Consider the following 26,943-nt stretch of genomic DNA (forward strand, 5'->3'; position numbering starts at 1 on the left):
TCATTATGTAGTGTCCTTCCTTGTGTCTTGTAACATTCTATTTTTTAAAGTCTGTTTTATCTGATATGAGTATTGCTCTTCCAGCTCTGTTTTGATTTCCATTTGCATGGAATACCTTTTTCCATCCCCTCACTTTCAGTCTGTATGTGTCCCTAGGTCTGAAGTGGGTCTCTTGTAGACAGCATATATATGGGTCTTGTTTTTGTATCCATTCAGTGAGCCTGTGTCTTTTGGTTGGAGCATTTAATCCTTTCATGTTTAAGGTAATTATTGATAGTATGTTCCTATTACTATTTCTTAATTATTTTGGGTTTTTGTAGGTCCTTTTCTTCTCTTGTGTTTCCCACTTAGAGAAGTTCCTTTAGCATTTGTTGTAGAGCTGGTTTGCGGGTGCTGTATTCTCTTTGCTTATCCTTAAAGCTTTTGATTTCTCCATTGGATCTGAATGAGATGCTTGCTGGGTAGAGTAATCTTGGTTGTAGGTTCTTTCTTTTCATCACTTTAAGTATGTCATGCCACTCCCTTCTGGCTTGTACATTTTCTGCTGAGAAATCAGCTGTTAACCTTATGGGAGTTCCCTTGTATGTTATTTGTCATTTTTCCCTTGCTGCTTTCAATAATTTTTGTCTTTAATTTTTACCAGTTTGATTACTATGTGTCTCAGCATGTTTCTCCTTGGGTTTATCCTGTATGGGACTCTCTGTGCTTCCTGGACGTGGGTGGCTATTTCCTTTCCCATGTTAGGGAAGTTTTCGACAATAATCTCTTCAAATATTTTTCAGGTCCTTTCTCTCTCTCTTCTCCTTCTGGGACCCCTATAATGCGAATGTTGTTGCATTTAATGTTGTCCCAGAGGGCTCATTTCTGTCTTCATTTCTTTTCATTTCATTGTTCTGTTTTGTAGCAGTGAATTCCAGCATTCTGTCTTCCAGGTCGCTTATCTGTTCTTCTGCCTCAGTGACTCTGCTGTTGGCCCCTTCTGGTGTATTTCTCATTTCAGTTATTGTTTTGTTCATCTCTGTTTGTTTGTTCTTTAATTCTAGGTCTTTGTTAAACATTTATTGCATCTTCTCGATCTTTGCCTCCATTCTTTTTCCGAGGTCCTGGATCATCTTTACTATCATTATTCTGAATTCTTTTTCTGGAAGGTTGCCTATCTCCACTTCATTTAGTTGTTTTTCTGGGGTTTTATCTTGCTCCTTCACCTCCTACGTAGCCCTCTTCCTTTTCATCTTGTCTTTCTGTGAAAGTGATTTTTGTTCCACGGGCTGCAGGATTGTAGCTCTTCTTGCTTCTGCTGTCTGCCCTCTGGTGGATGAGGCTATCTAAGAGGATTGTGCAAGTTTCCTGATGGGATGGACTGGTGGTGGGTAGAGCTGGGTGTTGCTCTGGTGGGCAGAGCTCAGTAAAACTTTAATTCGCTTGTCTGCTGATGAGTGGGGCTGGGTTCCCTCCCTGTTGGTTGTTTGGCCTGAGGCAACCCAGCACTGGAGCCTACCCAGGTTCTTTGGTGGGGCTAATGGCGGACCCTGGGAGGGCTCATGCCAAGGAGTACTTTCAGAACTTTTGCTGCCAGTGTCCTTGTCCTCAGGGTGAGACACAGCCACCCCCTGCCTCTGCAGGAGACTCTCCAACACTAGCAGGTAGGTCTGGTTCAGTCTGCTATGGGGTCACTGCTCCTTCCCCTGGGTCCCGATGCACACACTTTGTTTCCCGCCCCCGTCCTGTTGAAGCCCTGCAATCAAATCCTGCTCTGTTTCCCCCCATCCTGTCGAAGTCCTGCAATCAAATCCCACTAGCCTTCCAAGTCTGATTCTCTAGGAATTCTTTCTCCCATTGCCGGACCCCCAGGTTGGGAAGCCTGACGTGGGGCTCAGAACCTTCACTCCAGTGGTGGACTTCTGTGGTATAAGTGTTCTCCAGTCTGTGAGTCACCCACCCAGCAGTTATGGGATTTGACTTTATTGTGATTGTGCCCCTCCTACCATCTCATTGTGGCTTCTCCTTTGTCTTTGGATGTGGGGTGTCTTTTTTGGTGAGTTCCAGTGTCTTCCTGTTGACGACTGTTCAGCAGTTAGTTGTGATTCCGGTGCTCTCGCAAGAGGGAGTGAGCGCACGTCCTTCTTCTCCACCATCTTGAACCAGTCACTATGTAACATGTTGATAAAGTATTTACAACACAAAATTTTCCATTTTAACCACTGTTAAGTGTACAATTCCGTGGCATTAATTACTTTCATATTGTTGGGCAACCATCACCACTCTCTATTTTCAAAAATTTTGCATCACTTGAAACAGAAACTCTGTAACTCTATGATAATTCCCCCATTACCTGACCCCAGCCCCTGGTAACCTCTATTTTAATTTTTGTCTGTGATGAATTTGCCTATTTTAGATATTTCATGTAAGTGGAATCATACAATATTTGTTCTTCTGTGTCTGGCTTCTTTGCATAATTTTTTGAGTTTCATCCATGTTGTAGCAGGTACCAGAACTTCATTCCTTTTTATGGTCAAGTGATGTTTCATTATAGGGATACACCATACTTTGTTTATCCGTTTATCTGTTGATAGGCATTTAGGTTGTTTCCACCTTTTGGCTATTGTGAATAATGCTACAGTGAACATTGGTGCACAAATATAAATTCGAGTTCCTGCTTTCAATAACTTTGGGTGTAAAACTGGGAGTGGAATTGCTAGATCATACGGTAATTCTATGTTTAGATCTTAGAGGAACAGAATTATAGGTTTCTGGTAATGGTGGATTAGGCATTTGGACTACCCCACAGAAAACAGTTTTTAAAAACTAGATCAGATGTTTCTTGAAATCTTTTAAAAACATTCAAAACCTCACCATATGACATGAAACTGGTTGAAATCTGGGGGAGAATAGGAAATTAGAGGGGTGAGCTTGGGCACTCAGGGCATCGTTGCTCTGGAAATGTTTGCCAACCTGAAAAAGCTAGTTGTGAGATTGTACTGCACTTCTGACAGTCCTGCAGGCCATTCTGAGGAGTCAGGGTCAGCTCGAAGTATGGGTAGCTCCGCTGCTTTAGGACTGGATGCTGAAGGGAGAAAGGAGAACTAGAAGTAAAGTAGCTCCTGTATGGATTTCAGCCCACTTTTCAGTCTTCTGAGTTGCTCAGAAAATCATTAGTCCTAAAGTTGGAAGCATGTGATCCAGAATACTAGTATTTGTGTGCTCTCTAGAGAAAGATGGCATTATCATAGGACTCAAACCCTCTCTAGAAATAATTTTGCAAATATAATCTCCAGTACTCAGTGGAAGACAAACAGGCATACGTGAAGAAAAACCAGAGAAACAACAGATGTTGGAATTATCAGACAACACTGTAAAGAAACTGTGTTTACCATGTTCAAGAAGATAAGAGTTGACTTTGAAATTTTCAGAAGGAAATTGGAAACTAGTAAAACTGCCATGGCAGATTTGAAAAAGAGAACCAAAAACAAAGTCCAGAATGGAAAACACATAATAATTAAGAACTTGGATAGATTTAATAGCATATTAGACACAACTGAAGACAGAATTAGTAAATTTGAAGACAGACCAGGTAGAAACTATCTAGAATGAAGCAAGGATAGACAAAGGATGGAAAAAAGAGAAGGGAAGGGAAGAGACACAGTGAGAAGGTCTAACATACATTTAATTGGAGTCCCAGAAGAACACAGTCCAAAACAATGTTTTAAAAGACAGTGACTCAGAATTTTTCAAAAACAGATGAAAAAATAATCTACAGATATAAGAATCTTAATAAATTCCAACAGGCTTAGTAATAAATAATAAATAAGTCTATAGCTAGATATTGGGTTGGCCATTTCGTTTGGGTTTTTCTGTAAGATCTTACAAAAACCAAACAACTCAGTACATCATAGTGAAACTACAAAATAACAGAGAGAAGAATCTTAAAAAGAGCCAGGCAGGAGGGAATAAAAAGATTACCTTCAAAGAAGTAAGATTCAGACTGACAGCTGACTTTTCAACAGCAGTAATGGAAGCCAAAAGGTAGTGGCATGGTATAATGTGATGAAAGAAAAGAACTACTAACATAGAACTGTCTATCCCATGAAAGTTTGTTTGTTTTTTTTTTTGCGGTACACGGGCCTCTCACTGTTGTGGTCTCCCCCGTTTCAGAGCATAGGCTCCGGACGCGCAGGCTCAGCAGCCATGGCTCACGGGCCCAGCCGCTCCATGGTATGTGGGATCCTCCCGGACCGGGGCACGAACCCGTGTCCCCTGCATGATCCCATAGGCCCCGTGAGCCATGGCCGCCGAGCCTGCACGTCCGGAGCCTGTGCTCCGCAACGGGAGAGGCCACAACAGTGAGAGGCTTGTGTACTGCAAAAAAAAAAAAAGAATATCAGAATAAGAAGCAACATAGCATGTATAAAAGACACACCAAATAATTAAATAGTGAAGGAACAGAAAATATATCATGCAGATATTAAACAAAGGAAAACTTGTGTAGTTATAATAAATCAGGCAAAATAGGTTTTACGCTAAAAGGTACAACTAGAGATAAAGAGAATCACTTCATAATAATTTAAAAATTTACCAGGAAGATATAATTCTAAATTTGTTTGTAGTTAGCAATATGGCCTCAAAATCCATAAAGCGAAAACTGACCAAATTACAGTAGGAAATAGATAAATATGCAGTTACGGCAAGAGATTGTTAATACATCTTTCAGCTGTCTTAAAGCAGATTAAGCAGACAAAAGATGAAGAAAACACACCTTGCACATGACAACTAAAAAATACACCTTCTTCCCAAGCACATCTAATATGTTTACAGTCAGTATTGACCACATACAGGGCCCTAAAGTGGGTCTCAATAAATTGCAAAAGACTGAAATGGTACAGAATATGTACTCTGACCACAATGCAATAAAGATACACTTCTAAATTACCCATTAGACTACAATAGATATTTTGAATAGAATAATAATGAAAATACTCCATGTGAACACTTCTGGGATGTAATTAAAGCAGTACTTTGAAGAAAGTTTATAGACTGAGATGCACATCTGAGAAAAGGCTGAAAATTAGAAATTAACCCAAGACATAAGAAAATGAATAGGAAAATAAACATAAAGTTGGAGGAAATAATAAATAGATCGGGTGCCTGTGGAGAGCAGTTACCCTTGGCCCAGTGCGTCGGGATTGCGGAAAGGCACCTAACACGGTCCTGCTAGTTTCTCTGTCGGTGAGATGGAGAAACGGGCCTGGAGAACAGCGCATCACTGCTGGACAGTCTTACTCAAAGGATGGGGATTAAGCAGTTTATCATAAAGGACCATCACAATGGCCACCACAGGCTTGTCCTAGCGCTGCTTCCCACATGGTTTCTAAAAACATCAAGTCACGATTTAAAGAGTACTAAGGTGCCACCCTGCCACCTGCCACCACCCAGAACTTGGATGGCAAGTTCTGTGGAAGACTTTTTCCAGATGGCCTCTCCTCTCTCTCCTCCCACCCCTCATCCCTCCTGGTCTGATGCTGTGATGTCTCATCGCCTGTCTGTCCACGGGCACAGGCTTCCTCAAGCAGAAAGACCATGCGCAACATTGGGCCCTGTAGCCACCCAGCGCTCTGTCTGAATGTGCACCTGAGCCCCTGCAGGAGATCCACATCCTCTCCTGAAGACCCGTGTGCAGGGGAGGGGGCACAGTCCGGGAGTCCTGCATCGGCGTGACCAGCTCACAGCTGACGCATCACCAGCCTGTCTGCCCCACTGTGGCGACAGAGTCCTGACACTGCCTGCGCCCTGTTATCTCTTGGGTGATGGGTCGCACCGGAGATGACCGTGTGATAAAGTTCTTCGTGAACTGAAAAATGCTAAAGGAATGTCGAGCACTACTGCTATTCATGTTTCATCTCAGTCACCTTGAGCAAATCACGCTAACCCTTGGGTATTAGTAAAGTTTCTGACTGTATGGGTTGTTCCCCGAATGTCTCAGAAGCATTTTCTGAGTTTGCTTACATCAGCCAAGCATTCCTTCAGAATTGGAAACATGCTTTTAAGTTTAGCTCTGTCATGATTAAACTTTTTGTAAATTTTAAATTATATTAAAATGAACACATTGCCTATTTTTTTAAAATTTGGAAATAGAAGAAAAATAAAAGGCCAAAATCTCAACACTAAGGACAATCACATTAGCATTTTACTCATTATCCTCCAGTTCTTTCTCTAGATTATTATTATTTTTTTTTTTTAGCACATAAGTAGTTTAAACTGCATTTTTGGAAGCTGCTGGTAAACCGTAAAGTACTGGAGAGAATTTTTCCCAGAGGAACTGCTGTGTGTTGTGGGCTTATTCCCATCATAAGGAAAAGCATTCATAATAAAATAATTTGCTGTTATGATTTATCCAGCTGTTGTTGAGAAAACAGGCAATGACCCCTCAGAATTCTTACAAGTTCCTTAGGGATTTCCTTTGCTTTGACTCGATCTAAATTACTTATTCTTCTGGTGATTTTTAAAGAAAGGTACAAAGCTGAGATGTCTCCTGAGCCCTCCCTCGTATATCTGAGAATGCCATTCTGCATCTCAGCCTTTACCTCTGAAAACTTTTCACTGTCCTTTGGCTTTCACAGCGATGAACAGTTGAATTCTGGGAGTGCTGTCCGTTTTGTTCCTTTCTGTGTATGCCTGTTGTTCCTAGCTGGATGGTTTCAGCAGTTCGTCCCCAGTGTTCTGACGAATGTCATCAGGAGGCCCTCCAACAAAGCGGGTGGCCCCTCATCAAACACGTTTGGGACATAGGTGTTCTGAGTGCAGGACTGCTGATGTGCATATGGTGAAACACAGAGCTCACGTGTATTTTACAAATGTATTTAACACTGGGACCCTTTTGAGTGCGTGGAACACTAACAACTCCTGGGAAATGGCCCAGTTTGGGATCAGTTGGCTTATAATTTTAATTGTATTTATATTTAAGTTCTCCAAATGAAAGGCAGAGTCTGTCTAGGTGCGGGGGGGTCTCTTTTTACTGTTTTCTTTGTTCGTTTTGATCTGGAATGCAGGATTCTCTTCTCTCTCTTTGCCTGCATTTATTTACTTTGCTTTAAAAAATTGTGGTACAACATACATAACAAAAACTACTGTTTTAACCGTTTTTAATTGTATGTAGTTCAGTGGCATTAAGCACATTCAGTGTTGGGCAGCCATCAAGGATTCCCTTTTAAATTACACATCCGTTTTTTTTCACCTCAAAAGTTTCCTTAAATTCATTGACTAGCATGCCTTCACCAGAGCTCCTACTATGTGCTGGTCACTGTTCTGAGCACTGGGAACACAGCAGGACACGAGAATTTGGGTTTTGTTGCTGTTTCTGTTCCAGCTGTCCTGGCTTTGTCCTCGGGATTCTGCGCTGCTTCCTGGCTGCTGGCTTTCACCGTGTCCCTGAATTTAACCTGCACTCTGAGTGAGATGCTTCTCATTTCCCCTTGGCAGTTTTGGTCTTTTCTGCTTTGATCATGTTTTAAATCACTGCACTGTTTCAGTTTCTCTGCATTTCTTTTTTCCTTATTCTGCCTGTCTTCTTTTTTAGATTCGCCTATTTTAAATTTCTGCTTGTTCTTTCTTTATGGCTTTTGGCTTCATAAATACCATGTTTTCTCAAGTCTCACTAAGAATGGCAGAGATGTTTTCTACAGTGTGCCTTAGTTCCTTTTAAGAATAGTGTTCAAAGTTGGGACCTTCCCGCATCTTCCAGGTGATCTTCCCTTCCTTTTTCTGAAGCTCCGCACGGATTTCCTTTTCTGCTCACTCACCCTCAGCTGAAAAGGGAGGGTAAGGGCCCAGGGGCCGGTGGCTCGGTACACCTGGAGCTGTTAAAGCACCTTTTCAGACTTACCTGTAACGGACGGCAGGTTGGCGTCAGTTTCTCCGGCTCCGTTTCCTGATGAGAGTTAGCGTCCGTGTCAGCAGGAGCGTCGCCTCCCTCAGCTCACAGACCGTGTGCGTGGGGACAGAAGCAGCTGCTCCTGCCCTGGACGCGGGCGCCCGGCTGTCCCTGTGGCATCACCCCACACCTCCCACGGGGGAGCGACTGCTGCAGGCCTGCCTTCCTTCCCGCCCAGGGATTCTCTGCGCTGTGGTTTCCACGTGTTCACAGACTGAGAGCGCCAACCGGGGAGGGGCTGGGAGAGGAGACCAGGCCTCGTGCGGCTAACGCGGAAGCCCCACGGGAGGTTCGCGGGGCCGCGGCTCCCGGGCTGGTGCACACAGCGTGTTATCTCTTATCCCCACGGGAGGTGGGGAGAGAACAGAGGGTTGCCCCTCCCCTCACCCCAGCATCCAGGTGGACCCGGCATGCGTGGGTCACGGACGTTTCTTCATCCTGTCTCGTCTGTTTCTGGCTTGTAGAAATTCCTCCACGTTCTATGAGTAGGTTGGACATGTGTCCTCGTTTTGGGGATTTGTAATCCTGCCTTTTTGCATCATCACTGGTCTTTTAGTGAGAAGCGGGAAGAGGCCGCTAGCAGGTGTCATTTTAAACGAAAGCCTATAATTAAATTCTTGACTTTGAAGGTGGGAAAAGCCTATTAAACAGTGTCTATCTTTTCTGTTATTAACACATAGTGATACAGTATGCAGTAATGTTTAGGATAAAGACAGGGTTTGAATCCCAGTTTCTGTATTTATCAGTTGCTGGACTTGATACATCATTTACTAATTGTACCTGCACTTATTTTTGTATATTCACTGTCAAGTCAGAAAAGTGTGAGTTCAGGTCCCCTCTGTTCTGAGTCTATCTGTCTAGTGTATTCCTAAACACACAGGAAAAGCCAACGCAACCGATTACAAATACTTTGGAAACCACACTTGGTTTCTCGGTCACTGTAACTGACTATTCCATTTTCAAAGCTACCTATAAGAAAACATGCAGAGGAACTGTATGAGTAATCTTTCTGAAGACTGCTTCAAACTGAAATAATTTTGCTTTTTATTACGTCTCTAACCAAGTAAAGGTCATCGGACAGGGGAAAGTTCACCAGAAGCGGGGCTGGGCTGAGGGGGTGTCTGGCCCCTGATGCTGACACCCCTGTGTTCTGGTTTGTACTCACTCACTGAATGGATTTCCTTATGTTCAAAAATCTGCCAAACAGGCTAAAAGCCAGCATAATTTTAAAAAATTATTTATTCCAAGTTCCACTGGTTTAAGGTTTTTCATAAATTATTACAGAATTGAATGCTGAAATCAGAAACAAACTTTCAAAGCTGTAGCATTTACAACAAAATTGATATCTCCGTGACTGATTTAAAGGATTCACGGTGTTCCCATCATTTGAGGGAAGTTTCCAAGTCCATATCCAAGTCGGAAACAAGGGCATTTACGAAGTCATCGATAGAAGGACACTTCTGAAGCATACCTGCGAATGAAGAAAATATCAGCCGGCTCATTCTCCGCAGACAATACACAGAGACGAAGACATACATCAAATCTGCACGGTCAGGGGACATTCGGCTTTGTGAACTGCGAGCTTGACTGTGAGGACGTTTCAAAAAGTCCTGGGCAGTGCATGGGCCCCGAAGCTATTTCTTGTTTTAATGCCTTTTTTTACTATCTAATCAACTCTTAGCTTAGAGATTTAGAGCCAAATATGTTTCCCGGGGGTTTTTCTTTTGCACATATTACTGTACACTTGGAGTGATGTCAGAAGACTTAATTTTTCAGCTATCTTTGGGCTGATTCAGAATTTAATATGTTTAATTACCTGCCAAGTGTTATTATCAAGTCCTGTGCACTTTAAAATCATTCAACTGTTAATTATCTTGCAGAAGTCTTATATCAGACACAAGTTATTGGCTTTCCTCCAGGCCTGCCTGTCTTGGAGAACTCCTAATACCTGGTTCTCAGATTTCCTCGTCTGACATACAAGGCTGCCGTAAAGCTAGAAAAAGAAGATGTACTGGAAAGCAGTGAGGCACCCTGTCTAGCGTATAGTAACACTTCAATAAAAAGCTGAATTTATCTCCACTCTTCACTCAGAGAAGCCAAAGACAACATTCAAGCATCAACCCTGTGGCCCCGACCTGTGCTCTTGGCAGGTAATGCTAACTCACGGTTGAACGGGGCTCTCTCACCAGTGTTTAATTTGGGGGATGGATCCTGTAAAATGAGTTCCAACACCAAGACGTTAAAAGATTGCCAGAGTCCCTATTTCCTCTAAATCGTCAGTGCAGTGCAGTTAACATGCCCTGAGTGTTTGCTGTGTGAAGCACACAGCCACAGAAGCACACCTTGTGGGACTGGGCAGCCGTGTGGGGAAATTAACCTTGACCCCATCGCATACCGTACAGAACCATTAATGTGAGACGGGCACAGACCTAATCGTAAAAGCTAAAGTTATTAGGTGTCTAGAAGAAAATACAGAATATCGTTGTGACTCTGAGGTCGGCAAAGGTCTCTTAGGACACAGACGGTAATAACCATAAAAGAAAAAAAGATACATTAGAGTTCATCAAAATTTAAAACTTCCTGCCTTGCAAAGAAACCATTAAAAAAATGAACAGGTAAATGATAGAATGGGAGAAAATACTGACACGACACATATCTCACATAGGACTGGTATCCAGAATATATAAAGAACTCCAACTCATCATAAAAATACTTACAAAAATAAAAAATGGACGAAAGATTTGAGCAGACCTTGCACAAAAAAAAGATATCTGAATAAACACGGAACTAACAGGCCCTGAGAAGACACACAACATCACTGTCATCCAGGAAAAGAAAATTAAAGCCACAAAGAGACACCACGATGTTCCTCCAGGACGACTGAAGTCCCAGGGCTGAAGACACCAAATGCAGCCAAGGCCTTGGGCGCCATGGCTTGTCGTCCAGCAGGGGTAGAGGGTGAGATGCGAGAGCCCTTTAGAAAAAGGTCCAGCAGTTTCTATGAAGCCCGGCACACACCTGCCCCGTGACCCAGCTGTTTCCCCCTAGGTTTTAACCAAGAGAAATGAAGGCACGTTCCCAGCAGCCTCAAGTGGAACAACACAAGTTCCCATTACCAGGCTGCAGGTGGACGTTCATGTTGTCTTCACACAATGGAATGGCACCAGCAATGAGAAGGAAAGAACTACTGACGCAGACAATACCCCGGGCAGCCTCAGACGCAGCGCATTGCACACAAGGGCCCACAGAGCACACGCGGCCTGTTTTGTTTATATTCACTTCCAAGAAGGGCCGGACTAACCCATGGCGAAAAAAAATTGGAACGGTGGTTGCCTTCGGGAGTGGGGATGGCGACCGACCCAGAAGGTCCTGGTGTGATGGGAAAGTTCTCTATCTGGACCGTGATTTGTGACACCCAGGTATATACCTCGTCAAAATTCAGTAAACAGAGCATTAAGGATTTCACCACATGTAAATGTTACCTCAGAAAGAAACATAACCAACAGTGAACTCTAGTTAATGCTACGCACACAGAGTGTCTGGGGTAAAACGTACTTAATCTCTGCACCTTGTTTTGAAAATATATATATATGATGGGTGGATTGAGGATGGACAGATGGATACGTGACAAGGCAGAGCGAAGTGTTAACTGTAGACTCTAAAGGGCAAGTATATGCGTGTTTACAGTTCACGGGACTTTTCTGAATGCCTGAAAACTTTCCACGTGAAGCGTTCGGGGAAGAGTCAGCTTTGGGTGTTAACAGCACACAAACGGCAGCCAGTGGGAGAACAGAGGGAGGAGGATGACGTGTGTGGTAGAGACTCCGCAGGCTCCGCGGGGCAGGTGGCGTCCTGCAGAAACGTGAGAGACGGGGAAGGCTCAGGCTCGAGTTAGGGCCTTTGCGGTGGAGGGGGCGGCCTAGGCAAGGCACCCGGTGGGCAGCGCAGAGCGTCTGGGGTCTGGAGGGAGGTGACCCGGAACCGAGCACCGGGGAACCAACTGCTCGGGGCAGGCCCAGGGCTGGACCCACGGGCACGGTCACTCCCCCTGGGGAGCGCGGCGGAGGGGAGCCGACCCGCGCAGTCAAGTTTGGCCCTCCCGTCCCTGTGAAGCGTCACGTCCCCTCCACAAGCTGCCCACATTCACAGGGCCCTGATCCGTCCTCCGCGGCCGCACCTCAGGGGCACACGCCCCCGGCGAGGCCCACCTCCAGCCACCTCTGTGTCTCAGAGAACGGTGGGCGTGGCGGCAGCGGGGGAAAAACATAACACGCTCAGGGCAGTTTTAAATAAAACCCCGTCGGAGATGAATGGTTCAGTAATTGTGTGTGTGACGTGACTGGTAAAGACGAAGGTTCAAAGAGGAGGGAATCCACACCGAGAGGGACGGGGGCGGGTCACCGGGGCAGGGATTCCCCGGGAACATGGCTGCGGTGTCCTCGCTTTAATTAGATCGAAGTGTTTGGCAAGTGTCAACCTGAACTAACTTCTGCACAAAGAATTAAAAGAGAAACAATGTTTTCAGGCAGTTCCACAAATGAGAAAAATTGAAACTGGCTTTTATGTGTGTGGATGGTAAAAATGATTCCAAGAACGCTGAGGTTTTTAAAACTGACGAACGCGTCCCCTTTGTCTTCAAGTCTTAGCCTTAAAAGGGTGGTGATGAGACGTGCACTTTCGCAGGGGCCCCGGGAACCCGGCTGGAGGTGCCGAGTCCACGAGCGGGTGAGCTTACACACGTTTGTCTGTGGACGTCACCTGAGTCGGGGGCCGGGGGCTGAAACAGTAAAACAAAACCGAGGGCAGCTTCACGCCTGAAAGGGGAAGCGTGGACGGCGATGTAAGAAAGGCAGGTGCGCCGGGCCTGCTGGCCGAGTCCTCGCGGAAGGACGGCGGGCTTCCACCTGCCCGCCCCCTCCTCGGGGCCACAGCACTTGCGGGGGATAACTTAGTTTCTTTTCCCCCTCGTTTTACCAGAGAGGCAAATACGCTGATAGAAACTGGGACAAGCCCGAACCTTTTGGTCCTGACGGCTCTGCTCAAATCACGGGTTCCGGGACCTCGAAGGACGGGGCAGCTGCCCTAAAAGGCCTGACGGCCCTGAGTTACGGTCTCGAGGGTCGCAGGCTGCGTTGCGAGGCAGGAGGGGCTTCTGCTCAGAGGCCCCGGCACGGGGGCAGCTGGGGGGCAGGCCTCGCCGCCCGGCTCCGCGCCCCCTGCGCCCTCCTGGGGCGGACGGACGAGCAGCCGCGGACCACGGGGCGGCTGAATGCGGCACCCGGCAACCCCGAGGAGCTCGTCCGCGCCCTTCGCCGGCCCCGGAAGCCGTGCGCTCTCAGCTGTGTTTCGGCTTCTCCCTTTGACTCCGTGGCGACCTCTGCACTGTCCCCCCAAACTCCTTTTCTGCTTGTCAGTCTAAGTTGGTTCTGTTTCTTTCAAGGAGATTGCCAGTTGATGAAAAGATGAGTTCACACGTTATGGACAGGGACTGAGCGCTGCCCGGGGGACACTGATGGTTCTGTCTGATTAAGGACCAACTTTCTAGACTCAGGGTTTAGACCAGAAGCAGGTGGTTTTTGTTTCTTCTTTTTTCATTTAAATGACCATGTCTTCTTTCCTGCAGATAAAGTAAACAGGTGACACACAAGCAGGCTTTCCTATCAGATTCCCTCTCCCCAGGCCCACTGGTGGGGAGAGGAGAGCGGCCCTGGCCCGAGCGGGGAGAGAGACGGCTCTGCCCGCAGCCCTGGCCGCTGCAGTGGGAGGTGGGCAGGGCGAGGGGGCGGGAACACTGCCCCAGCAGCTCCAGGGTCCTCCTGAAATGGGTTCCTTCCTGTGGGATTGGGGAAGGGAACACCCTTCTGACTGTGGGCCTCAAGGTGCAGTGGAGGTCCATGGGTCGGGTGCATGTCCCCGGCTGCCCCAGAGAGGGAGGGGGGTGTGGTCCTAACCCCTGTCAGGCCAGGCCCTCAATGCCTGAGGTGGTCAGGATGCGTAACCACCCCCCGGAGTTCTTTTAAAATCAGCGATGAAAGCAGCCATATTCTTATTTTCAGACACAGCGCCAGTACTTGGTTTCAATGAAGGTATGTCTGTCAGGTTTCTATTTAAGGTCTACAGTTGTCATTTATCTAGGGGACAACAACCCAGCTCTGAAAAGCAGCAGAAGAGCTGCCGTGCAAGAGCAGGCGCTGGGCAGGTTAGGGTGTTAGGGTCCCTGCCTCCGCACAGCACCTTGTAATTCACAATTTCAGTCCATTCTCCTCTCCGACTGTCCCGATGTTTTCCTCTGAAGGGTTATTACCAAGGAGGAAACGAGTGGAAAGATAACTCTTCCTTAGGAGGCACTGACGCAGGGGCTTGAGCCACCCCATCAGCCACCTGGTTAGGGACTTCAGACCAGTCACTTAACTTCTGGGACCCCCTTCTTCTACTAGAAGCAGCCTGAGCAGAGGCAGACTGGTAGAGTGAAATATAATGTGTGAAGATCATAAAATTTGGCATAATGTCATCTACTTTGTTGGACTGTTATAAGGATTAAATAAAGTACATTTAACTCATGGAAAATGCTCCATAACTGGTAACAGCAACCATCAGATCTAAAGTTCAAGAGTTGAGGGGCTTCCCTGGTGGCGCAGTGGTTGAGAGTCCGCCTGCCGATGCAGGGGACACGGGTTCGTGCCCCGATCCCGGAAGATCCCACGTGCCGCGGAGCGGCTGGGCCCGCGAGCCATGGCCGCGGAGCCTGTGTGTCCGGAGCCTGTGCTCCGCAACGGGAGAGGCCACAGCAGTGAGAGGCCCACGTACAGAAAAAAAAATAATAATAAAGTTCAAGAGTTGAAGGATGAGGTTGCTTATTTTTCTGCACAAGCTGAATTTCAAAACTCTGGTCTCTGATTAAGTATTTAGGATATTATCATCAAACACAATCACAAGCTAATTACCCAGCTAATGAATCATTGCTTGCTTTGCTTTTTTCTGGCTTTTGCCATCTGCTTTTTATGAGATAACTGTTTATCTACGGAAAGATGGAAACAGAAGTAACTAGAGTCAATCCATTTTCTACCTGTTAGCAGCTGTGATAAAGGTTTATCGAGAAGAGCTCACTGGGATGATGGAAAAGTCCTGTCAATGGACAGTGGTGGTGATCGCACAGGGCTGTGCATGGCAACAACAGTAAATTTTATGTTATGTGCACTTAACCACAACTTAAGAAAGAAGTGACCACAACTGCTGAGCCTGTGATCCGCCTACATATTCAGCTGCCGCGGCTCTGTCCCCTGTCACCAAACATCGGGTCATCCGCACAGACTGGGCAACGAGTGAGGAGTCTGCATGTCTCCAACACCACCCTCGGTTCTAAACCCATCGTGATGGTTCACAGCTGCTTTTTCTGCTGAAATAATTATACGTGTCAGACTTGGCTCAGACTGATGGAGAATTCCAGTACAAAGGCTGGCCTGAGCTTCATGAGATCAGAGCTCATTCCAGAGCTGTCTCTCCCGAGCCTCGGGCAGCTGGCTCATCTTTCTCTTCTTTGAAGTTTCCTGGGCTGTGGGGCTGCAGCTGCCCACACCTTTTCTTAAAGGTGGCTCCCGCTATCTGCCATCAGTTCTCGGGAGAACGAGGATGTCAGCCAGAAAGTGAAATTCCTTTCCTCCTGCAAACTCAAGAACTCTCTTGCCCCCTCGGCTGGGCTAATACCCGTCACACTGGAGACATGGCTCTGCGTCTGGGGTCCCTGCCTGCAGGGCTTCCTGCTGGGGGGGAGCTAACCCAGCCAGGGGAGCCCACGGACGTGCTCTGTTTACTAATCAGTTTATTCTAGTTTCATCCTCAGATTCAACCATTCCATTTACCGGTTACATTTCTGGGTTACAAAACATCTAGCCTTTTGAAGCTCCATGTCTTCCTTAAACAAACACACCCACACGTTAAACATGTACACACCCTCTGAAAAACTCAGCGCGTTTACAAAAGGGAGGCCTCAGCCTTGGGAAGCCCGGTGCCCGCTTCCACTGCTTTCTTCCAGAAAGCGCTCAGCTATTGCAGAGGCCACGCTGAGTAAATATCCAGACAAGCCAAGGCGGAGGGGTTCCATTTACTTGGCTATTATTCAGGGTTGCCATCCACCCTGTTACTGAAACTGTGTGGTAGGTCCTGTAGTGCCAGTAAATTCTAGGGCTGCTTCCCTGACGTGCTTTTCTCACGTATTCCTGTTACTGTGTGCGAGAAAAGGCGGCTTCCGCCAGTGCGTGCGTTGTGAAGTAGCAGAGCTGGCCCTGTGTTCATGCATTCTCGCACAGCAAATCTTATTTTGCCATAAAACCACTACTGTGTGGAAGGCAGCTGACACCTTGTCAGGTCTAGTTAGCATGTGCGGCCTTTCAGATCTGTCTCTGTGATGTCCTGCCCGGAGAACGCAACAGTATCTTCTTTGAGCATCAGTGTACCAGGCAACTCAGTCAACGAAAATTATGAAAGCGCAGAGGGGAGACACAGTGCAACGTGCACGCAACTACTTCCAAAGCAGACGCTTCCTGGTCTAACCTGAAAGAGAGGTTTAAGAGACTAGCAGTCCACACGAGGCGGCTCGGAGTTTGCATCCTGGTCCTACTGCTCTCCACGGTGGGACCTCGGGCAGGAAGAGGTTACCTAAGCGTGCAGCGTGCTTAGCACAGCACCTGGCAAAGCACCCAGCACGGGGCACAGTGGCTCTCATTATCACTACGTTGCCAGCACTGCTCTCTCTCCTCTCCGTTCAACTGGAGACTAGCAAAGTAGTGGAAGTCAGTTCTACTGGTAACATCCAACATAAAGCATCTTAGGAAAAGCAGTACACAAAGCTACTGCAACATGTGAATAAAATTCCCCCTGAAGTGAAAAGAAGACATGCAGGCAGAAGACAAAAATGAACGTGGGGCTGAGATTCCAGTTACTCTGAGGGTGTGATTTAAGATTTTGAGAATTTTTTAAAGCTCTGTTTTGTTTAAACTGCTTGAAGGGAAAATGTAAGTGGAGTTTAGCTATTGTCCTGACCCTGCAGCTTAAACTAAACATCTCAGTGCTATAAGAAGAGGGATTAAGAAACTAAACGTGTCTTACTTGACGTCCCCTGACACGTGATGGGGTCAGAGAAGAACCTGATCGTGGTAGTTGAGTGCTGTGAGATGGGCACATTCTGAGATTAAGGAGGGATTATTCGATCTTACACACTTTAATGTAAAGATGAACTGTTAAGCAAAGAAGAAAATTAGGTTTAGGTATAATCATGCCTTAATCTAGTTTCATTATTAGTGATCTTACGTAAGAGTCATGAGGGAAAGGTTTCTTTTAGAGATATTAGCTGAGAAGACGCAAACATGAGAAGACACCTTGCAAAGGATCTGTCAGGAGATGATCCAGTTAAACCAGGAGAAACTTCCCATCTCCACGCTCTCTGGCAACATTCCAGGAGGTGCTTAGCAAATGTCAGTTTCAATTCTTCCACTGAAATCCGCTCGAAGTCTCGACCAGTACGAGTTTACCCTGTATCAGTGGACTCGAGTGTAGATTCCTCAGTGGATCCCCAGCATCAGCCCTGCCACGGTGCTTGTGGCCCCTGGTTCCTCAGCCCTGGAAGCTCTGAGCCCCATCCTGTCAGCTGGGAGTCTCGGGTGAGAGCTTTGAGGAGGTGACACCTGCTTTCCTAACAGCACACTTGTACCCGCGCGTCAGGAGCATCATCTGTAATGACCATCTTTAAAGAGCACGTTATGATGTTTCCCCTAAGCAGTCAGAAGACTCCAAAGAATACTGTCTACGTTCCTGTTAGAACGTTGTCTACGCAACATGACCTGGAAACAGAACAGTTGGTGTTTCTTGGAGTGAGTCCCCTACAGGGTATCCACCCACAAGAGAAAGGCTCTGAGACCTCAGTGCAGTCAGGCTCCAGGGGCGCCGTCCCAGATGCTACACAAAGGGAGAGGCCCGTCCCATGCACGCAGCAGGCAGAGAGCAAGCCCGCTGCTGTTCAGAGAAAATGGCCCACCTGAAGTGAACAGCGGCTGAAAGCCTGTCCAGGGGGACGGGCGCTGGTAAAGGGCTTTGCACCACCGAGGGGGCCCATCGGCTTCTCCCAGCCTTACTTCTGTTCCCGTGAAGGGAGTCGCACGCCCCCCAGAGCAGTGCGGGTGCATTAAGGGGCCACTGTCCCCACTCCTGTCCGGAGAGTGGCTCTCCTTGTGGCGTGCTGTCATCTGTTGTAAACCTGTTATAAAGCAGACTATCTGGAAGCGGGAGGGCAGGAGCAGGGGCTGGACCATGACCGCCAGTGAGCGTGCAGTGGACACACTGGCCCAGGGCCAGAACCACGCGGGGTGTGCAATGCAAAGTGCAGTCGACACGTTACAAGTTAAAATTCTGTTTAAAACCTACTTTCCCAGAGGCTTTTCATCATCTTTGCTAGCGAAAATTATGTTGGTTGAATTTATTCACTGGAACATATGACAATAAAATAGGGGGGAAATCCAAGGGTAGTAGAGGCTTCTGGGCTCAGTTTAGAGAAGGAAAGGCCTGTCACTTCCTGGTAAAGGCCGACTCCTCCTACCCAGGTGAAGAGATTGATGCGCATGTGCTTCCCACCACCCTACACCCCGAATTATACAGAACGCCCATCGGTTTCTAGCACGCGGGACGCGGTTGTCTGCCTGATGTGTCAACAAGACACCGTAACCCACAGGAGGTGCTCATTCCTGGAGTCCCAAAGTCCATTTGTTCAGGAAAGTGATAAACGGCGCTCTTTCTGGGAGGGCATTTCCCACGTGTTCTCCTGGTTTGTCGTGTCTTTGAAATACCGGCCTTGTCTTTCAGCCTCAGCTCTTCGCGTCTCTAACTCTACTATCTGTTCTCTCCAAGCTCGACCTTTGCTATTCATAAACAAAGAATGTGATGAGCTCTAGGAAGGGGGCAGCCCGCCTCCAGAACAGACTGGACACATGTCGGGGAGTGGACGTGGCTGCTAGCGTGAGGGGCGTGTCCAGAGCCCCCGAGGCAGCGGCCAGTCCTGCCCACTTGGGTATGCACCCTCCGCACGGCCCCTTCCCCCGGTGCTCACGGCCGCCTCGTCCGCGGGTGCAAGGTAGCTCGTAGGGATGAACCCCCGGAGTCCTGAGGTCCCCACGCCGTGTGCCCAGGCTCAGCCTGCACGGCCCAGAGGGGCTCCTCTCCGTCATTCCTACAGGACGCTACACCCTCAAGGAAGTGCAGGATCCGTATCGTTCTTATTTCTGTGTCCCCTGAAATGCCTGGTTAGCAGCAAGTATTTGCTAAATATTCGCTAAGTTAAATGAATTAACTTCATCAACAACTAACATAAAGCTTTTCATTCAATCAGATTACACTGGTCACTAACACAAGGACACTGCAGTAATACTTTTGAACTAAAGCCACGCCCTGGACAGGGGTTTCAGTCTCAGGCCCGGAGGTGGTGTGTCTGAGAGCACTCGGCCCCGGAGGTCCCCACGGGTTCCGGGCGGAGCGGGACGGGGTGCCAGGGCTGCGGCCAGAGTCTGCTGCAGCAAAGCCCCGAGAGTGGACTCACCTTCTGTAACAGAGTGCAGTGCCGGAAAAGAGGTGGCAGAATGCATCTCCGACCTCCCCCAGCAGGAAAGTATTCTCCACTTTAACGTCCGTTCCTTAAGTAACTTCAGTAATCTACCAGACTGACCTGGTCCTGCATTAGGTGAATTATAAAACACCAGGGCAGGCCTGTCTTAGTACGCCCTGTGGGACACCAGGTGTGTGTCGTGTAAGAAACCCACGCTGCTTCTAGAGGCAAAGCTCTGCAGGGGGGCAGAGTGCCTCACAGAGCAAGTGGATGGCCTGGACGGCAGCTTCCTGCCCCCCCACCCCACCACCACCAGGGACTGAGGCCGGGGAAGCAGGAGTCCTGCTGTGGGCGAGCAGGGCACAAAGGCAAAGCTGGTGTCCAGACTTCTGAGCAGACGTGGGGACTGGACTCAGGGCAGCGGGAGACGCTGAGCTGCTGGGTGACAGACGTCTTTCCTAGACCTGTTTCTCTTTTGCGTTATAAAAGTTATATCACAAAAAATATTTGGGTCAACAAAATATTTAGAAAAAATTTCATAATGTGAATAAAAACCTGTCCCTTTTCTACTAATCATCACGATTTTTTTGAAGTAGAGTTGATTTACAGTATTATTTTAGTTTCAAGCGTATAGCATAGTGATTCAGGATTTTTATGAATTATACTCAGTTATTACAAGATGACAGCTATCACTCCCTGTGCTGTACAGTGGGTCTTTGTTGCTTATCTGTCTTACACACGGTCGTCTGTGTCTCCTAATCTCCCACCCCATCTTGCCGCTCCCGCCCCCCGACTGGTAACCACTAGTTCGTTGTCTGTATCTGTGAGTCTGTTTCTGTTTTGCTGTATATGTTCGTTTTAGTTTTTAGATTCCACATATAAGTGATATCATACAGTACTTGTCTTGCTTTTATTTCACTAAGTATAATGTTCTCTAGATCCATCCACGTTGCTGCAAAGGGCAGAATTTCATCGTTTTTATGGATGAATAATAATCCATTGCGTGTGTGTGTGTGTGTGTGTATCACATCTTCTTAATCCATTCATCTGTGGATGAACACTTGGGTCGCTGCCATGTCTTGGCTATTGTAAACAGTGCTGCTATGAATACTGGGGTGCATGTGTCTTTTCAAATTAGTGTTTTCGTTTTGTTCTGCATAATATACCCAGGAGTGGAACTGCTAGATCATAAGGTAGCTCTATTTCTAGTTTTCTGAGGAACCTTCATACAGTTCTCCATAGTGACTGTACCAGTTTACATTCCCACCAACAGTGCATGAGAGCTCCCTTTTCCCCACACCCTCTCCAATATTTATTTATAGACTTTTTGATGACAGCCATTCTGACCAGTGTGATGATCTTTCATTGTCGTTTTTATTTGCATTTCCTTAATAATTAGCGATGTTGAGCATCTTTTCATGTGCCTGTTGGCCACAGGTCACAGATGACCTGCCCATTTTTTGATTGGATTGTTTGTTTTTTTGATACTGAGTTGTATGAGCTGTTTATATATTTTTTATATTAACCCCCTGTTGGTCATACCATTTGCAAATGTTTTCTCCCATTCTGTAGGTTGTCTTTTTGTTTCATTGACGGTTTCCTTTGCTGTTAAGCTTTGAAGAGACTGTCTTTTCTCCACTGTTTATTCTTGCCCCCTTTGTTGTAGATTAATTGACCATAGGTGCATTGGGTTTATTTCTGGGCTCACTGTTCCACAGTGGATCTGTGTGTGTTTTTGTGCCATTACCACACTGTTTTTATTACTGTAGCTTTATAGTACAGTCTGAAGTCTGGGAGGGTTATGCCTCCAGCTTTGTTCTTTTTTCTCAGAATTGCTTTGACAATTCTGGGTCTTCTGGGGTCCTATACAAATTTTAGGATTATTCTAGTTCTGTGAAAAATGTCATAAGTATTTTGATAGGGATTGCATTAAACCTGTAGATTGCTTTGAGAGGTATGACCATTTTAACAATATTAATTCTTCCTATCCAAAGCACTGGATATCTTTCCATTTCTTTGTATCATCTTCAGTTTCCTTCATCAGTGTTTTTATAGTTTTCAGTGTCTAGATTTTCACCTTCTTGGTTAATTTATTCCTAGGTATTTTATGCTTTTTGATGTGATTTTAAATAGGATTGTTTTGTTTTGCTTTCTGATAATTATTAGTGTATAGAAAAAGCAACAGACTTCTGTATATTAATCTTGTGTCCTGCAACTTTACAGAATTTATTTATTCTAATAGTTTTTTGGTGGAGATTTTGGGTTTTCTATATAAAATATCATCATCTGCAAACAGTGACAGTTTGACTTCTTCCCTTCCAATTTGGATGCCTTTTATTTCTTTCTCTTGTCTGACTGCTGTGGCTAAGACCTCTAATACTATATTAAATTGATGGCAAGAGTGGGCATCTTTGCCTTGTTCCTGAATTTAGAAGAAAGGCTTTCATCTTTTCACTCCTGAGTATGATGGTAGCCGAGGTTTGTCCTAAATGTTCTTGATTATGTTGAGATATATTTCCTCTATACCAACTTTGATGAGAGTTTTAATCATGAATAGATGCTGAATTTTGTCAAATACTTTTGCTGTGTCTTTTGAGATGATCATTTGATTTTTATTAATGTGTTGTACCACACTGATTGATTTATTTGCAAGTACTGAACCATCCTTGCGTACCTGGAATAAATCTCACTTGATTATGGTGTATGATTCTTTTTACATATTTTGGATTTGGCTTGCTAATTAATATTTTGTTGAGAATTTTTGCATCTATATTCATCAAAGATATTGGCCTGTAATTTTCTTTTTTTGTATCATCTTTGGTTTTGGTATCAGGGTAATGGTAGTCTCGTAGAATGACCTTGGGAGTCTTCCATTCTCTTCAATTTGGGGGAATAGTTTGAGGAAGATAAGTATTAGCTTTTATTTGTATGTTTGGTAGAATTCCCCTGTGAAGCTGTCCAGTCCTCACTTTTGTTTGCTGGGAGTTTTTTAAAACTACAAATTCAGTTTCACTACTAGTGATCAGTCTGTTCAAATTGTTTCTTCTTGATTCAGTCTTGGCATGCTGTATGTTTCTAGAAATTTGTCCATTTTTTCTAAGTTGTCCAGTTTATTGGCATAGTATTCTTTTATGATTTTTTATCTCTGTGGTATTGGTTATTACTTTTCCTCTTTCATTTATTTTGTTTTTTGAGTCCTCTCTCTTTTCTTCTTGGTGAGCCTTGCTAGAGGTTTGTCAATTTTATCTTTTCAAAAAAAAACCCCAGCTCTTGGTTTTACTGACCTTTCCTATTTTTTTAATCTCTATTTTACTTATTTCCTCTCTGATCTTTATTATTTCCTTCCTTCTCCTGATTTTGGGCTTTGTTGGTTCTTCTTTTTCTAATTCCGTTAGGTGGTAGGTTAGACTGTTAATTTGAGATTTTTCTTGTGTTTCAAGGAAGGCCTGTTTTGCCGTGAACTTCCCTCTGCTTTCACTGATTTTGGAGAGTTGTATTTCCACTTTCACTTGTCTCGAGGTATTTTCTGATTTCCTCTTTGCTTTGTTCACTGACCCATTGGTTTTTATAGTGTCCACGTGTTTGTCCTTTTTTCATTTTTCCTTCTGTAACTGATGTCTAGTTTCAGACTGTTGTGGTTGGGGAAAATTGCTTGATATAATTTCTATCTTCAATTTTTTGAGAATTGTTTTGTGGCTTAGCATGTGATCTATACTAGAGATCATTCCATGTGCACAGGAGAAGAATGTGTATTCTGCTATATGGATGGAGTGTCCTGTAGATATCTATTAAGTCAAACTAGTCTGTTGTGTCATTTAAGACCACTGTTACCTTATTGGTTTTCTGTCTGGATTATCTGTCCATTGATGTAAGTGGGGTGTTAAAGTCCCCTAAGATTATTGTATTATTGTCAGTTTCTCCCTTTATGTCTGTTAGTATTTGCTTTATATATTTAGGTGCTCCTGTACTGGGTGCCTATATGTTAATGAGTGTAATATCTTCTTCTTATATTGAGTTCCTTTATCATTGTATAATGCCCTTTGTCTTTTGTTATAGCCTCTGTTTTAACACCTTTTTTATCTGATATAAGTGTTGCTATGCCCACTGTCTTGTCATTTCTGTTTGCATGAAATATCTTTTTTCATCCCCTCACTTTCAGTGTGTGTCTTTAGCTCTGAAGTAAGTCTCTTGTAGGCAGCATATAGAAGGGTCTTGTTTTTTTATCCAATCAATCAGCCACCGTAGTCTTTTGATCACAGCATTTAGTCCATTGACATTTAAAGTAATTACTGATAGGTATGTACTTACTGCCATTTTTTCCCTTGTTTTCCAGTTGCTTTTTTTAGTTCTCTGTTCATTTCCTCTTTTTGTTTTTTTCCCTTGTGGTTTGATGATTTTCTTTAGCAGTATGCTTGTTTTCCTTTCTTTTTAGTTTTTGTGTATCTATTATAGGTTTTTGATTTGTGATTACCATGGGGTTTATATATATACTGATCTATAATTTTACCTACTTGTTTGAAACTGATAGTCCTTTAACTTCATATTCTAGAAGATCCACATTTTTTACTCCTCCCCCCATTTTGTGATTCTGATGTCATACTTTATATTTCATGTTTATCACTTAACTGCTTATTATCGTTATAGTTGCTTTTACATTTTTTTTTTGTCTTTTAATCTTTGTACTGGCTTATTTAAGTGGTTGATCCTCAGTCCTTATTATAGATTTGCCTTTCCTATTGGAGTTTTCCCTTTCCTGTAGATTCTTACTTCTTTTCCACTTAGAGAAGACTCTTTAATATTTCTTTTGGGGTAGATTTAGCATTGATGAACTCTTAGTTTTTGCTTGTCTGAGAAGTTCTCTCTCCTTAGATTCTAAATGAAAATCTTGCTGGGTAGAGTATCCTAGGTTGCAGGCTTTTCCCTTTCAGCACTTTGAACATATCATTGCCACTCTCTTCTGGCCTGCAAAGTTTCTGCAGAGAAATCAGCTGGTAGCCTTTTGCAAATTCCCTTGTATATGACTATTTTTGTCTTGCTGCTGCCTTCAGGCTTCTCTCTCTAACTTTTGCCATTTTAATTAGAATGTCTTGGTGTGGGTCTGTTTGGGTTTCTCTTGTTTGGGACCCTCTGTGCTTCTGTATCTGGATATCTGTTTCCTTCTTCAGGTTTGGGAAGTTTTCAGCCATAATTTCTTCAAAAACATTTTCAGTACCCTTTTCTCTCTTCTGGGACCCCCTGTAATGTGAATGTTGGTATGCTTAATGTTATCCAGAGATCTCTTAACCTTTTTAATTTTTTTTACATTTGTTTGTCATTTTGTTGTACTGAACAGGTGACTTCCATTACTGTATCTTCCAGATCCCTGAAGTGTTCTTCTGCATCGCTTAGTCTGCTATTTGTTCCTTATTTGTTCCTTCTAGTGTGTTTTTTGATTTCAGTTATTGAATTCTTCATTTCTGATTGGGTCTTTTTCATATTTTCTAGTTCCTTGTTAAAACTCTCACTGTGCTCAAGTATTCTTTTCTCTAATTCAGTTAAGAATTTTATTACCAATGCTTTCAATTCTTTATCTGATAAATTATTTGTTTTACTACCTTTTTCAGGGGTTTTTCTCTTATTACTTCAATGGAGAGCAGTTCCTCTGCCTCTATGAACTTAGGTGCAACAGTTTCCTATCGTGGTCTTGAAGGGACCACGTTCCTATGAGGCACTGGCCCTGTACAGACTGTGTGTGTCTAGTGCCTTTGGTGGGAAGCTGGCTCTGATGTGCACACAAGTCATGTCTTCCTCAGGGTGTGCGGGAAGCTCTCACCTTGGTAGGGGGTGGGGCTGGGGGTGGAGGAGCTGGGGCTGGAGCTGGGTGTGAAGCAAGACTTCCCTTCTGCTCAGTGGCCATCACTGCCCTACTGGGGGTGGGATCTGATCCAAGGTGCTGGAGGAGAAGCCCCAAGGGTCAGGCCTGGGCTGGCTCTGTTCCCTGTACGTGTGTGCTTTCCCTGCTCCCTACACTGGGACCCTGGCTGCAGAGGCAGGGATGCTGAAGCAAGGGGGCCTGTGCAGGCTGTCGGCACAGGCTGGCTGCAGCCAGAGGTCTGGGCTGTCTCTGACGCACGGCCTGTGCAGTGCCCGCTGTGTTCCCTGGCTCTGTGGAGAAAGCCTCAGGCGAAAGTCCCCTTTGTCCCTCACAGCTGCCCCTGCCCGTTGTAGGACCACACTGCAGGGCGGGTGGGGCCCAGGTGGAGCCTCAGTGCACACTGGGCTGTGAGCTGTGGTGGAGCAGCTGCTGTCAGAGTTCTGGGCTTCAGGGGGAGTAGGGAGGTTGGCTCGAGTAGGTGCCAACACTGGCTGCCACCACCCTGTCCAGGCTCTGTCTGGCCCCGGTGGCCTCTGGGTCCCACATGAGTCTTCTGCCGTAGACCCTGTGCTGCCTGGTGACGTGGAGTATGCGGAGCTGGAATGTGCACCAAGGCAGCCGGTGGAAACCTGGCCAGAACCAGAGGAGCCTTCAACCCGCCCTTTCCTCTGTGGCTTGGGGCTCATCTGCCCTGTGCTGGACGCCAAGACAGAGGTGCCCAGTCTGTGCCTCTCACGGCTCACTGCCCAGAGCAGGTCTCTGCCTGTGCCATTTCTCTTTTCCTCTGAGTCCCCTCCCAGGGGCACAGGTCCAGACCTGATCACTTTTCTTCCTTTCCTGCCCCACTGCAGCCTTGCTTGTACAGGAGTCCTTCTGCCAGTTTCCAGTTAGTTTCCAGTGAGACTAGTTCCACACGTAGATGTATTTCTGATGTGTTCCCCGGGGGAGGTGAGCTCCATGCCCTCCTCCATTCCACCATCTTGTTCAACCCCCATAACACGTTGTTAACGGCACAGCAGACATCTGCCCTTGCAGGTAAACTCTAACGCTTAAGTATGCATTAACGCAGCAGGTACCCACGGGTGGTGTGCACAGCACACCCTGCTGCAGGCGCCAGGGCACAGCGCGGGCCTAGCCGTCTCCTCTCAGAGGGCCGAGGCTTGACTCTGGTGCTCCTTGTCTGTGACGCCCTGGGAAGGAAGACCCCAGAGGTGAGGTGCCCTTCTCATCACACCAGGGGTCGTGACAGCACGACTCGTCTTGCTGGTGCTGACCCTGAACACCTGGCCGAGGCCGAGTTTCATGTAAAGTCACTCTCCCTTCCTTCCAGAGCACAGTATGAAAGGGGGAGGTCACCGTGCAGCCCACACTCAGGGGGCAGGGGGCACCTACGGAAACCATCTGAACTCCTGCCCGGGAGGTCTGCCCCGCTGATTCATTCACTCGTTCCTGTCAGGGCGGGCTCATGGATACACACTTTATACTTTGTGTTACATCCCAATGCTGCCTTTTTTGCTCAAATTGTTGACGTTCTGGCTGTTGAGGGTTCGTTTATAGTGGGAGCCTGTCCCCCGTGAC

The 26,943-nt window shown here is 45.9% G+C and overlaps 1 protein-coding gene across 2 annotated transcripts in view; it reads right to left on the reverse strand.

The window, feature by feature from the left end:
* Nucleotides 1-9,145: 9,145 nt before the first annotated feature.
* The window catches only part of MIPEP (mitochondrial intermediate peptidase), a 144,137-nt gene continuing 126,339 nt past the window's right edge, over nt 9,146-26,943 (reverse strand). For both annotated transcript variants that reach the window (XM_082601944.1, XM_082601943.1), the window contains one exon: nt 9,146-9,395. In XM_082601944.1, coding sequence (XP_082458070.1) covers nt 9,365-9,395 — 31 coding nt within the window. In that variant the 3' untranslated portion in view covers nt 9,146-9,364. The remainder of the gene's footprint in view (nt 9,396-26,943) is intronic.

The sequence above is a fragment of the Mesoplodon mirus genome, assembly GCF_964341445.2.
Source record: "Mesoplodon mirus genome assembly, chromosome: 17".
Classification (NCBI taxonomy): domain Eukaryota; kingdom Metazoa; phylum Chordata; class Mammalia; order Artiodactyla; family Ziphiidae; genus Mesoplodon; species Mesoplodon mirus.